Genomic DNA, 15073 nt, shown 5'->3' on the forward strand with positions numbered 1-15073 from the left:
TTTATTATTTTATACAGCGATAGTATATTGGTAAAAAATATAGGGTAAAGTGCAATAAACCCCCTTCAACTATACCCTAAGTGCAACTAACCCCCCTCAACTACACCCTAAGTGCAACTAACCCCCCTCAACTACAAAAAACCCCCCTCAACTATGGTCTTGGTGTAGTCTTAGGACAGAGAGTGTTCTTCAGGTCATTTCTAGCTACCGAAAATTTAAAAAGTCTAATTTACCCCTCCATAAAACAGTGCCACATCACAATGAGGAAAATAGAATACATGGAGGACACGTGTCAGCAGCCTATTGGCTGATGACTTTATTATTATTTTTCCTTTTCTTTTCTTTATCCTCAACTGGGTCACTTCTTAATACCCTCTCTCTCTAATTCGTCCCTGTCCAAGCTGCAAATTGAAACGCGATGAACCCCCAAATTGAAAAGGCAATGACGAAACCGGCAATTGACAGAACGGCGGGCAAGGCGGTGACGAGCTTGGCTGTGGTGGCTTGATGGAGACAGGCTGACTATGACGGCGAGGTGGAGATGGGCTGGCTGTGACGGTGAGGTGGAGATGGCCTGACTGTGACGGCGTGGCAGGTGAAGGCTCGGCTAACTCAGCCATGAACGACTCGCGGTGGCGAGCTTGGAGGGATTAAACGACGACCGAACTCACGGTGAGCAAGGAGGCTTTGGACGGTGGAGAGGATGAAGACAGCCTCGGCGGTTTCGGCTTTAGATGATGTCGGCTGTGTGGATGGCGAGTGGTGCAGCGGCGGTGATGGACCGGTGAGGGCTCAGCCTTAAGGAAGAAATGCGGCGGTGGTTGCGTTTTGCAAATCAGTTCTTTGCGATTGGGTTTGCTTGTGATTGGGGTTAAAATTTGCGATTGGGTTTGCTTGTGATTGGGGTTGAGAATCAGTTCTGTTATTGTTGAAATCGAATTTCTCATCTTCTAGATGAAAACTTGCCATGAATATGGACGGGCATGTGCACACAACCTATATATATATATAGAGAGAGAGAGAGAAAGTTTCCATTAAACAATATATATATATATATATATATATATATATATATATAGATGTATACATATATATAGGTAGATAGAGATCTACTCCACACATCGATGAGGAAGGAGGACAAAATGTTAGGGCTTGCTTGGATACTAGTTGGGTCCAAATGTATTTAAAAGGTATTATGGTCTTTTACATTCCATAAGGGCTCTATGGTCATTTTGAGAAATATGGGCTATCACATGCCAGCCATATGTTAGAAATCCATCAACCGGTTGCCGGATTGGGTGAAGTGCAACCAAACAACATACTTCAAGGGGGTTTTATGCTACTTTACAAATTTAAGGAGGTTTTTTGCTCATTAGGGTATAGTTGAGGGGGGTTTATTACAATTTACCCAAAAATATATGAAAACTCTATTTTCATTCCTTCCAACCTAGAAAAAAATTTATTTCATTCACCATTTTCACTATCCAATCTATTTAACCAAACAAAAAAAATAAGAGGCATCTCCTCCATCCATTTTTTCATCGAAAAGAATCTCCAACCTTGCAGCACCCGAGAAAATATTCGCAATGTCGTCATCATCATCAATGTATGTGGACTTTTTGGTCATGGATTTTGACAATTGCCGCCAAGTGTTTCTGGGCCACATGATTCATGTATAGGTGGGACGACAGACCTTCACGTACTGTTCATGGGCCGTGGGCTTCTTTCCTTGTCCACTTCTTGGATGGTCCAGTCTGGTGTTGTACACTGAATCAGTGAGACAATGTGGGTGGGACCCAAATTCATAAATTGGGCTAGACCATTTGAACCTCAAATTGGCCGTAATCGAATATCAATAGACTCGTGTGTTTATAGAAATGAATATATATGGCGTGTATGTATACATCACATGTATGGATGGTACAAAGCTGTATTTGACATGTTATTGTGCAATGTACTAGCAAACAAGAGATGTTTAACTTCTTCTCAATCAATGCACTGTAACATAATGGGGATATCTAAAAGGAATTTACTGTAGGTTCCAATAAGCATTTCGAATTTATCAATATCAGGCCTTTTACTTTTTAAAAGGAAATAAGGGGTCGAGCATCCTATTTTGACACTGTGATGGTTGTAACGCCTCATTCATACGTCAAATAACACGTGTCTCATAATCACTCATCTCATTCAAGAAATGAGGACTCAAAATGAAATTAATCACCATAAAGTTGGACAATAACCAAGCATTATTGAATGAGGCTTAGTGATATCTCATCTATCTTTCAAAATGGATGGTGAGCATTCAAATATTCAAAGGAGCAAAGTGGGTGTGCGAAAAAAAAATAAATAAATAAATAAATAAAAATTATTATTATTGACACAAATAAATGGTGTTGATTGCTAAAGATAAATAGAAGCCCAAAAATTTCATGAAACTGGACAAACTTGGAATTGGTATGGATTAGGCCTACTTAAAGCACACCCAATAACAAGAGGCTTAGCCCAATTCAAGTCATACTTAATTCGGTTGCTATGGAATTCAGGGAATGCCGTACAGATGGAGTGAGTGGGATGTGTACCCCCCACCATATAATGGTAGGATGTCACGTGGTGGGTTCACATCACACTCGCATAACTTTTTTTTTTTTTTTTTTTTGGACATCTTTGGATTCTATTATATTCTAGGGCCAATTGCACTAACACTTTTTATGAAAATCTTTTGATTCTATTATATTCTACCGACACTCTTTGAAGTAACGGTAATATAACAAATGGATCAGTGGCCTAGCGATACTAGATTATTATCTTCCAACGGAAAGTTAAAGGTTCGAGTCTCGATGGAGACAAGTGTGTGTGACTACTAGAAGAAGAAGAAAAAAAAAAAAAAAACCCTTAAATGCCATTTCACAAGTCAATAATTACTTTTTAATTTTGAAATGACCTTAATAATGCCCTTCCTAACTAATTTTAATACCAAATTGAACCATTATTTGGGCAATTGCATTAATTCACATTTCTATCTTAATACTAATTTACGCCACCACAACAAAACTGCCACCGCCACTACACCATACATAACAATCACCGCCACCCAAGCCACACCGAAAAAAATAAAATTGAAACACCAAAATAACCTAGACATCACCATAACCATAACAACTACAACTACACCCAGACAACTCTACCACAAGCACCACCACAATAATAGGAAAAAAAAAATTGAAAACAACCATGGCAACCCTAGACACCACCAAAACAAAAATAAATAAATAAATAAACCCAACACCATCACGCCACCACGTTTTACTCCAAATTCTGGGGAGTTGCCCTAACCGCCCCTCTCAATTGGGTTTCCCGCCCAACCCATATGAATTTGTCGAAGCAACAATAAAGTAAAGATACAAAAGAGCTATGCTCGAGTATAACATTTCAGTATTGGATCGGTCTCTCCGATGACACTCATGTGAAGAAGCCTCACACATCCACCGCAAATGTGCTCACCTGGTCAGGAAATCCCACCACCGGCTCTGCTACTTTATGGTGCTCGCTCCACGTCCCATTCAAACCATATGAGTTCATCTCCGCCTAAATATGAACAAATTTTCGTCAATTTTAGGGGTGTCTACATACTTGGCATCACCGGCTGTGATCTCGGCACCATGTAATTATGACTTTTTATTGATAAGAAGCAAGTGGTAATATTGGAGCAAAAGATGATTCATTTGGACCAATTTGGGTGATGCCAGTGCAATGATCGGATGGAAGTGAGAGGAAAAAAGAGATGGAGTGGTTGCAGACATATCAGAAGCGTGTGGAATGGTAGTTTTGTCAATTAAAAAGGGTGATATTTTATGAATTAATTAAATTAAAAAATTAATGGCAAATATGACATTTGAAACGTCATAGACTTGTCATGTCGAAAAAAACCTCTTAATGGCATTGACCAATACCTTAAGAGGTGTCCGTGCAATTAACTCTACATTCTATTGCAATTAACATAATGGGGGAGATAATACCCAACAAGATGAAAGTTGCAGTTAGGCCATGCAAATAAATCAGAGTTGGCGTGATATATGGAGGATCAAGCCCTCGAGTCCTCCATGAAAAAAAAAATCCGGTTAAGCATAATCTAAAGCGTAGAGGTAACCCACAAAGTCCTGGTGATGGGAGTGTCAGCTCGTCTTGGAACCCGCCTGAAACTGATGGTTGATGATGCATACGAGTTAGTGAGAAAAGAATCTGGTGGGGGGTTTTGTATTGCATGATGCAGATAATAATATGATCAGAATCGCCTCAATCTTCTTGCACTCTATTTCTTCTCATGATAAAGAGAAGCTTTCTCACTTTTAGACAGATGAGGACACTCACAAGCCCGGTGGTCTCAGAGGAGTCTATGAAAGTGATTGTTGAAGATATCTCTTGTTATAAGTCTCTGAAACCTGGTTTCTTTTTGAACTAGGTTCCAAGATCTTGCAATCAGGTGGCTCATGTAGTGAGCAAGGATGCTATCTTTGGATTGGGTTTCTCTCCCGTTCTCTGTTTGCTCTGCCCTCTTTGCTTTCTGTTTTGTTTTCTTATGCAACAAAAATTACTTGACATGGTAATTATTTTTGAACAAAAAAATCTAAACTTTAACGAAGAAAATTAAAATTTACAAACCCCTTAAGGTGCCATTAACATTCATCTAATTTACCATTTATCAATTATTACTTTAGTTTTAATTTTACCAAAAACTTGTTAGATCTTCACGGTCATCATTTTCATAAAAGATAAAAAAATATTTTAAAAGTTTTTAATAAGAAAGAAGAGACAAAATGCAGCTCTCTCTCTCTCTCACACACACACATGCACACAATAAATATAGCAACCTCCGCCTAAAACCTCTCTTCTCCACAGCATCCCAGCTCTCTCTCTCTCTCTCAATAAATATAGCAAGCTTCTCCTAAAACCCTTCCCCTCCACAGCATTCCAGTTCTCTCTCTCTAGACATAACAACACACTCCTAAAACTTCTCCCCTCCACAACACCCCAACCACTCCAACTTCATTTTGTTCATACTTAGCATTTGTTTCACATCCAAAAATCTGCTTCCTCTCCTCTACAACATCCTGTGTGAGGAAGCAAGCCCTTCTCCCCGGGAGCACCTCTTTCTCTCTCCCTCCCTAACCATGGATTTCCCTTTAATTTTCATTCTATTCCTTTTATCTCTCTCATATGTTGCTCGTTCCCAGGCACCAGTCGGTCCACAAGCCCCGGCACCGGTATTAGGTCCACAAGGCCCGGTCGTGCCCGGTACACCGGCAGTCGCGCCGGTTGCGCCTGGTTCACCAGCCCTGCTCTCCCTTGATTACTATGCAAAAACATGTCCTAAGTTCGAACAAATAGTAACTGAACAAATCACCACCAAGCAAAGCACCAACCCTTCCACCGCCGCAGCCATCCTCCGCGTGTTCTTCCACGACTGCATTGTCGATGGGTGTGATGCCTCCATCCTAGTTGGTTCTACTCACACCAACAAGGCCGAGAGAGACGCTGAAATGAACGAGTCCCTTGCTGGGGATGCTTTCGACATAGTCACCCGCATCAAGACCGCTCTTGAACTCGCATGCCCCGGGATTGTCTCCTGTGCTGATATCCTCGCAATGGCAACTCGTAACCTCGTCAAGATGGTCGGTGGTCCATTCTACAACGTCCTATTAGGTCGAAAGGACAGCCTCGTGTCGGAAGCTTCACGTGTCGAACCAAACCTATCTAAGGCAAACCATTCCATGGATGAAATGATCAAGAGATTCGGTGGCAAGGGCTTCAGCGTCGAAGAAATGGTGACACTAGTAGGTGGTGGACACACCATCGGCTTCGCCCACTGTAAGGAATTCAGCAACAGGATCTTTAACTTCAGCCAGACGTCGGAAGTTGACCCGGGCCTCAACCGTAACTTCGCTGACCAGTTAAGAAACACTTGCCGTGGGTACGAGAAAAATCCAGCCATGTGCGCTTTCCTCGACCCTATGTCACCGAGCACGTTCGATAACAATATCTTCAAGAACTTGCTTAAAGGCGGAGGGGTTCTAGCTTCAGACCACTTGCTTTTTACCGATCCAAGGACAAAGCCGCTGGTGGAACGATACGCTGCCGACCAGCATGCATTCTTCCAAGCATTTACCAAGGCAATTGAGAAGGTTAGTCTCTTGGGAGTGAAGACTGGTAATGATGGAGAGGTGAGGCACAGATGTGATAAGTTCAATAGCAAATAAGACACTGAATGTAATACGGTTTCAAAGACCATGGATATGGATATGGATATGGATATGTTAGGAGAGAGAGAGAACTTTAATTTTGTAATATTTGTTTTCAATCTTCTGGTGGAGAGATGATTCCACTGAGTTATTCATCTAAGGATGTTGATTTATTTATCATGGTCATGAAATAATGCATGAATATATTCCTATTATAGTTATTATTATTGTTATATACGTGTATATATATAGCTGAGTAAAACCGTTCAAATTTGAGTTCTGTCAATTTTTTACTCCTATATGACTTTAAAATGTTTAAACATTGACCTATGGAATTAAGGGTGAGTAGAAGAATTGAATGGATAAAAATAAAAAACATTTGAATGTTTTTTAATCTTTTCTAAGACAACCATAAACCAACACTATATTTCTAACATTACCATAGGAACAAAATGAACTTGGCCTTCTCTTGCAACCTCTCAATCTGCAACAATCACCACCTTCTGCTTTCTCTGCCCAACCTATTCTTATAGTGTTAACTTGTGCACACAACCACCGGTTTTGCTGCCTTAAACATCTTTCCAACTTCCACAGTCCTCCATAATCTCCTTACGCACCCAATACACTACATGATGCATCATTTATTCAATAATTAATCTATTTTTTAGTTTTATATCCCTCTCTCATTTTAAATATAGCGTATCTGAATACAGAAATTATGAGCAGAAAGATCTTAGACTACCTAAATATACTAATGTCTCAAAATTGTCCCAAATCTGAATCTATTCATCTCCAAATTGACCAGAAACTTGAAAATGGCATGTAGGGTAAACAGAGAGTTATACATCTCGACTTTCTTTTAAACAGTTTCATGGAGTTGCATTCTTTCCTTCCCTAGCCTCTCCCTTCCATGGGCATTTTGATTACCCCCATAGCCTAAGAATCCCAAACTTCTAGAGTTAAAAGTGACACTCAAACTTATTCTGAATTGCACTATTGTCTCGAACTCTTCTTCTCAACAGTTTTCTCCACCATAGACATAACTGTATCCAGGGAACTTACACTATGTCCTTCACATCGAGATCTATCATAAAGTCCAAGACCCTAAGCCTTTTTCCCCTCAATTTAGATGCTGCAATACAAGCCATCATCACCGGGATTTCTAGCTGAAAGGTCATATGCAGCAATGTCATGGCATACTGAATCATTTCCCATGTATCTCGGATCATGTTAAGTTTAGGATATAACCTACTATGTTTTGCCTTCCATTTATAGGAAACTCACAGGCCTCATCGATACAATTTACACCAAAAAGCATTATCATAATATTGTAAACAGCATACAAGTAACAAAAGAATCTTATGAAGAAATGAGGGTGGAAAAAATCCAACAGGTTTGGAACTATTCCACAATTACCATAGTATGAATTAAACTTTCCACAACAAGTATATCTATGGTAATAGAACATCCTCAGTTAATGTCATAGATACAGTTAGGTATTTTAAAATGTAGAAAATTGGTTATCAAAAAGAATAGCCATGAAAAGAAAAGAGAAGAAATTAAGGTTATACTAAAGGTCAAATGCAGGCAGCAATGCTGGCCAGACGGATGGCACCAACTTTGAACATACGTTTTCAACTGTACTTGCTGGAAAGTTTTACATTCTACATCTTCTAAATAATCCAGTGGGCGCCTACATATTGCTATCAAAAAACCTAAATCCACTAGTTGGGGTACATTCACTTTTACAAGACACAAAACTGTAAACCTCAGAACTAGGAACAAAGGAATTCAGAAGCGGATACTAAGACAAGCTTATTTTCTTGCGAGGGTCATTAGTGAGATATGAGCATATCTTTTAGCCTATTCATACAAAATATTTAGCACCCAAAAAGACAAATTTATGGGTAAATGGTTCTACTTTTGAATAAGCTAACAAAGCTAATGCAGCGGCCATGTGTTCTAGTCGGCTCATTTAACCACATATTTTGAAACTACTGAAATCAGAAACAATTAATGTACCCTGTTATTCCATGACTATTTCCAGCAACAGCTTTCACTCACTTAATCAACCCAATTTTTGTTATCTTCCTGCTAACCTAAAGCATATTTTTTTTTGCAGGCAAGACCAAATTTTACAATGTCCTAAAATGTGGAATCATACAAAATATCTTTGGGATAAATGCATAATGGTGAGATATCGGTTGGTCATAATTGACTGATTTTCATTTAGAGGTGGTTCATATACATCAGAAAACCCAAAATCGCATACTTATCCACCAGAGAGCTTTCTCCCATTATCTGTACAATTTCAAAACGCAATGGGATCTAAAAAAGCCATGGCAAACCAGAAAGAAGAAATAAAAATCAGAGTTAAACTTTAAAAAGGCAGTCAGATAGAATCTGAATCAAAATTTTGATTATTGCATTCCAACTTGGAATTTTTGCAGTAATTTAGCAGAGGGCAAGAGTTATCACGAGATTCCTTTTTTGGTTGGTTACCTCCTTTCTTGGTGCATTTCTGACAGAGCTTACCATGTGTGAATAAAAGACAGTTCAGGTCAAATTTTAGTTCATTCGGGATCCGCCTGTTGAGATGTAAGTACGTCTTTTTTGTGTCCGCCGCTGCAGGTACCCAACCAACAGCTTTTGCAATCTGAAACACCTGTATAGATTCTTTACTATTAAATACTTCCACCATGTAAAAGCTGTTTAAAGGATATTATACTTACATGTGTGTCCACTGGGAAATCATCTTGCTGAAGATGGAACATCAAGACACAAGCCACCTGCCATCCATTTTTAAATATCAACAACAAAGGCAGTGGATATTTCAACTCAAAAAATTATAAATCCAAATTCAATCATTTTGGCTACACAAATATATTGCAAATGCGGCTAAAATTTTATTTTGAGAGCATGGATGATGACACACTTTTTCTTCCTATTAGATATGACTTTTACAACAATTCTACACAAGTTTAGGTAGACCTTAGGTTACAACCCTACTGTGCAGTTTCCACAGCATTTAGGGTTGATAATATCTAGTATAAAAAATTGCAACTTATTAAATGTTTAATGAACCAGAATGACAACACATATTTATCACTAGATGTTAGTAATTCTATTGATTTTCATGCCGCATTGCATAGAAAAACATGTAAGATTTGCCCCCAACAACGAGAAGTGAAGGAAAAGCCTAGACACACACGGCATAAGCTTATTGATCTTCAATTTTTGTGTAAAAAAAAATATATGTACTCAGTAAATAATCTACAAACATAATTTAGGAAAAAAAATAATTTACAAACATATAGACACGTTAAAAGTATTCACTAATAGTTCTGTGATTCATAAATGTTAAAAAAGCAAAAGTGGGGATAAGCCTTTTGGCATTGCTCCGAAATGTCTTTCAAGGTACTCCAATTTTTACTATATTCACATGTAGTACACCAAAAAAATATCACAGGCTTTTGCAGGTAACAGGTGAATGAAGACAAAATCTCCATCATAAGGGGTGTCAAGAATCAAAAGTAGTTTGCAAGTTCAAAGATGCTCTCTTTTGGATATGATTCTTACTAACAGTTACATTCATGATATAAAAATAATTTATTTATCAGAGCGAAGGGAGGGGGGGTTACATAAAATAACACCGTCTTGTGGTTGTTGTTTATAACTTTATATACTCATGTAGAATCTACCTCCATTACATTTACAGGGCTGTCAATCAGAAGTTGTTAAGGAAAAAACTACTTGCCACAATTCCATAAGTGTGATCAATGTAAGCATCCACCATTAGGCTATTAAACTTTAAAAATTCAAAAGAATTTTGGAATATCGTGCCATTGTTTGTTCGCATGTGGATCATAATTGAGGCCTCAAGAAGGTGTCATCCAAATCACACTAGGTAGCAAGTCTTTAATATGGCCAATAGAAACCTAAGAGCTCAGTTATCCACAAGGGGCCATTCTTGAGAATGTTGATGGAGTGTTGTTTTTGGAGTAATGTGTAACCATAAAATTCCAGCTCGGCTTGAGGTAAGTGCTGCTAGACAGATATCAGACCAAGTATGTTGTATGGTATAGAATGTAGGGTAGGTAAGAAATGCATCTAGAAAATGTGTAAAGCTGAAAGAGGAAGATTTGATAGGTGGTAACATAACAAGAATAGATAGAATAAGAAATAAAATCTATTTGTGAGAAATTAGAAACTGTAAGAAACAAAGATAAAGTGAGATAATATCGTCTGAAGTAGTTTGGCCATGTGCTTGTAGGCCAACTAATGCATTCGTACAGAGATATAACTTGATCCAAGTTGATGCTGCCAAAAAGAAGAGAGAGGCTATAAAAATGTGGGTTGAGGCTGTGAGAAAAGGCATGAGTCCATGACTGCCCGAATTAATGAGCATTTGATTTACAAGGATGGACTGGAGATGGAGTTTCCATGTAAGAAACCTCAAGTCGTCGGGATCAAAGTTAATTGAGTTCAGCATGGTCTTGAAGACTTGAATACGCATTATTAAACATTTTAGAGATATCAACAAATGCTAATATATTGGTCACTTATTAGGCAAATACTTTCACAAGCTCACCTTGGAAGGCAGGAACTTCCCCTGCCAGCTTTGGAGACCTGTTTTTCTTTAATGAACAAGTGCATGAAACAATAACCAATTCAACCTTCTACGCTTGTTCGAATCAGATAGAACTCGACAATACTGGCAGTTTTATAAGGGTATGCAGCCAAAGTGGTTAGAAGTTCCACATCAAGGGTGGCTAGAGTAAGTATCTCTTAGAGATTGCGTTCTGAAACACTTTCATTTCCCCCTTTACAGAGAGAAAATGATTAATTATTTAAACCCTGTAAAACTATCAACCACAAATCTGGTAAGTTGTATGTGAATCAGTCACCGTCTCATCACCTTCAAAGGAAAAATTTGTAGTGAAAACTCACATCCCAGACTATCATCTTCTATTAAAGATAACTGATAAAATTAGTGTAAATGCAAATGACTGAACAAAACCTTAGTCTCTCTATCTTTGTATGGCATGTACAAGCGAACGAAGGTCAGGAAGTGCTGCCATAAAACCTTAACAATAAAAATCAGAATTTTGGGTTCACGTATTCTTGCAACCAGCAACCTATTTATCAGAAAACATAGCATGAACATCCGGCCTAATCTTCCTTATCTTTAGTTTCTGAGACAAGATAGTCTTACCAGTTTTTTAGAACAATAATACAATTCCACCAATTTTCGATTTATGAAGACACGTGACCCTGTCAGATTTATCAAGGAAAAAAAAAAAGGGGACCCTTCAAGAGCTGAGTTGGGAATTTGGGTCCCCCTTAACGCCAATGAGTTAATGTTTCTTATGAGTAATGCATATGCTCCTTTGAGCAGGTGGAACATCATGATGAACAACAATCTAGAATCAAACAAGAATAACCCACTAAAATTAGCATTGATATATAGCCTAATCAAAATACCACAATCTCAACACTTTCCTGCGTTATCTAATACAACAGATCAAAACATTCCAATCTTTAACTTCCAGAAAAATAAAATTTAAAAACATTCTAAACTTTTCTCAATAAAGGTTATCAATCCATGTATAGGTGAACAGAAAGAGGAACTATAGAGGAATTACCGTTTTGGGCCCAATTCCTTTGAACTGATAGAGCTCAACCTTTATTTCATCAATGGATAAATCTCTCAAGTACTCCAAGCATAGTTTGCCTTTCTTCTCAAGCAAGCAACTCAACATATTCTTAATACAAGAGGCCTTAGTTGGGGCTAATCCTCCACATCTTATTGCATTCTCTATACATTTTGATTCAGCAGCAAGAACCTTGACCAGAAACAAAAGCAACCAGTTAAAGTGCAGGCCCAGAGATACCCATAACTTATATTACATGGATTATTCAAAAATAGGTGAAGTACACGTGTCAAACACAATACTTGGACATGGATTTGGATTATGTGTCAAAAATACTTATATTACAAGGATTCTTCAAAAATAGGTGAAGTACCCGTGTCGAACACAATACTTGGACACGCGTTTGGAATATGTATCAAACTCTTTTGGTTGAACATCCACCTCAAAAACATAAATAAATAAATAAAATAAAATAAAAATTCAATTTGTTATATTATTGCTTCAAAAAGAGTAAAATGTCTATATTGAACACTATGTAACATAAACACATTATTATTTTTTTCAATAAATAAAAAATATTAAATAGTATGAATATTTAGCAATGTCCCCATGTCCTTATGTTTTGGGAATTGACGCGTTAAAAGCTTGGATTCATACCTGCACGCTAAATATGTACCCAAGTTGAGGTACAATAGCCCAAGACAGCATTCTAAAAGTTTGTTAGACTATAACCCAAGCCTTTGACAGAGTTTCGCACAAGGTCCATAATCTAAATCTAGAAGGGGGTGAAGAGGTCTTGTTGGTTAGATTAGTTAATCTTAACTACCTTTTGAATTTTAATGAAATTAACATAAATTTTGATTTAAATTATGACTAGAAATTAAAATCCACTCAATCCATCATGCAATAAACAAATAAAGCAGTAAAAAATGGACACAAATATTTTTACCTGAAAAATCCAATAGGAAAAATTACCCGAGAACCTAGTCCAGGCAAACCGAATCTACTATGCAAAAGAAGTAATACAACAAAGGTTAATAGTTTTGCAAAGCCCTAGAAGCCCCTGGTTACCTCTTAACACAGATTGATCCACCAAACTTTCCTCAATCTCCAGACACACGATCCGCTCGTCAACAGACTTCGCTCTTCACGAATCTGCTTTTGATACTAGTGATTTAGACTCAGTCACTAGTCATCGGAATCAATCTATGTTCGATGGATTGATGTTGGTGTTGAACTCTTCAGATGAGCTCCACAACGAGACTAATAAAAAAATGAAATGAAAATAAATGCAACTAATACGAAGAGAACTTTTGAAGACATTGCTAGGGGTGTGTGGTGGGAGGTCCTATTGCATTGTTACTACCTATGAAATAAGAAACACTCAAAACTGCCCAATTTATTCATATTGTTAATACCAATTAAAAAATAATAATCACTAAGAAAGCCTCAAACAATGTAGAAAGCAGCAAAAACTCACATCCTCCCAAGTGGGAAAATCAGACTTGAGAGAAGCAAAAGCCCTTTGAGAGTTAGCGTCAGTGGTGTTCTGTGAGAGTATAATGCTTACTAGACCGTCCAACACACTTTCCATGGAACCAGAGGAACCACCAGCATCGTCATCAATTTCTTCATCCAACGGCTCTGATTTCTCGGAAGAAGAGCCAAATTGAGGAGTAGGGTTTGATCTCTGTTTGCGGTACTTGGCGAATTGTTCGGGGAAGCCGTGGAGGGCCAAGAGGTCGTCTCGAACGGATCGACATTCTTCTGGGGTGGGATGAGGATGAGATGGATATGGCTCGTCGGTAGTTTCGCCGGAGCCGTTGATCCGTGCGGATTTGCCCGGAGATTTGCTCGGCGGCAACGATTGGAGGTGAAGGTGAGACGGCTTTCTTTTACGGCTTTTCTGCATATTTGCCTTTTGGAATGTTTTTGGGTATCAGCTTATCTTCTTTTATCAAATAATAATAATAATAATAATAAAATAATTATTAATAAATAAATAAATCTATATATATTATACTACGTATTATACTCGTACAAAATATTTGAGATCATTTATTTATATAACTTATTATTAAATTAATAGATCATACTGAAATGTAATAAATAAAAAACTAATTAGATAAAGAAATATATTATATTAGAAAACTTTACTTTTATATATATAATTATTAATCAAATAATCAATAAAATAAGTTACTAATTAAAATAAATTCTATTATGCTCCCAATAACTAAAAACAAGTTATCAATTAAAATAAAATAGGTAATTATTTAATTAAAAATTAATCTTTACCTTACATAAATAAATAACCTTTATTTTTAAATAGGTAATTATTTTCATTTTACTAGTTAACCACCATATTAATAAATAAATAAATAATTATTTTTATCTATACATTAATTTGCTTTTTGCTCTTTCTGTTACCTTCTTTTTTCTCAATTCTAATTATTTTTGAATGCTGATTGACCTAATTGCACATATATTCGCACATCTCTTCCTTCCTTTTAACCTCTATTGTTCAAGTTAAAATTGTTTATCTATTGGTGCCAAATCTATTGTTGAATTAACCTAATTGCTGTTATTTCAAGGTTTATCCCTTTTAACCTATGTTATTGAAGCTAAAATTGTTTGTCTATTGATGTCTAATATGTTGTTGAATTGACCTAATTGCTGGTCTATTAGCATAGACTATTATAGATTTTTATTTTTTTATGATATATAATTCCATTATATTGTCCTTTTGTCACGACAAATCAAAGGGCCGAAGACTTTGACTTGAATGAAAAACACGTGCTGTGACGGCCCTAATGTTTAGGTAAGTGTGTCCTGTGATAAATCGAACGTAGATCCGATAACGAATTCAAAATGCGAAAGCAAGAAACAAAACAACAGTCTCCCAAGGCATAACACACTTCTAAAATACTTTGATAATCTTCCATGAGGTCATGGAACTCAATGAGAACTGACGCAAAAGTAAAAGATCAGAAAAATAACAATTAAGCCCCCAGAGGCAAAATAGTCATTTTATATGGAAATGACGTCTCTAAAATATATATCATTCCCAAAACACATCCATGACTTCCCATAAATTCACGGAACTCAAAAAAAGTAGCGGAAACGGAAAGTAAGAAAAATTGAGCAAAAATAGCCCCAAAGGGCAAAATATTCATTTCTAAA

The 15073-nt window shown here is 37.2% G+C and overlaps 2 protein-coding genes across 2 annotated transcripts; one reads left to right on the forward strand and one right to left on the reverse strand.

Moving 5' to 3' along the window:
- The first annotated feature begins 4975 nt into the window (after positions 1–4975).
- Positions 4976–6396, forward strand: LOC132284100 (peroxidase 41-like). Its single transcript, XM_059786167.1, has one exon. The coding sequence runs from the start codon at positions 5169–5171 to the stop codon at positions 6252–6254; it is 1086 nt and encodes a 361-aa protein (XP_059642150.1). The 5' UTR covers positions 4976–5168; the 3' UTR covers positions 6255–6396.
- Positions 6397–8440: 2044 nt separating this feature from the next.
- On the reverse strand, positions 8441–13818 carry LOC132284101 (putative DNA glycosylase At3g47830). Its single transcript, XM_059786168.1, has 4 exons — positions 13371–13818; positions 11882–12082; positions 8969–9025; positions 8441–8901 (listed from the first exon to the last, which is right to left on the reverse strand). The coding sequence occupies exons 1-4, from the start codon at positions 13800–13802 to the stop codon at positions 8629–8631; spliced, it is 963 nt and encodes a 320-aa protein (XP_059642151.1). The 5' UTR covers positions 13803–13818; the 3' UTR covers positions 8441–8628.
- Positions 13819–15073: the final 1255 nt, after the last annotated feature.

The sequence above is a fragment of the Cornus florida genome, unplaced genomic scaffold, assembly GCF_030987335.1.
Source record: "Cornus florida cultivar Cherokee Brave unplaced genomic scaffold, ASM3098733v1 CherokeeBrave_3.0.0_Hap2_Chr11, whole genome shotgun sequence".
Classification (NCBI taxonomy): Eukaryota; Viridiplantae; Streptophyta; class Magnoliopsida; order Cornales; family Cornaceae; genus Cornus; species Cornus florida.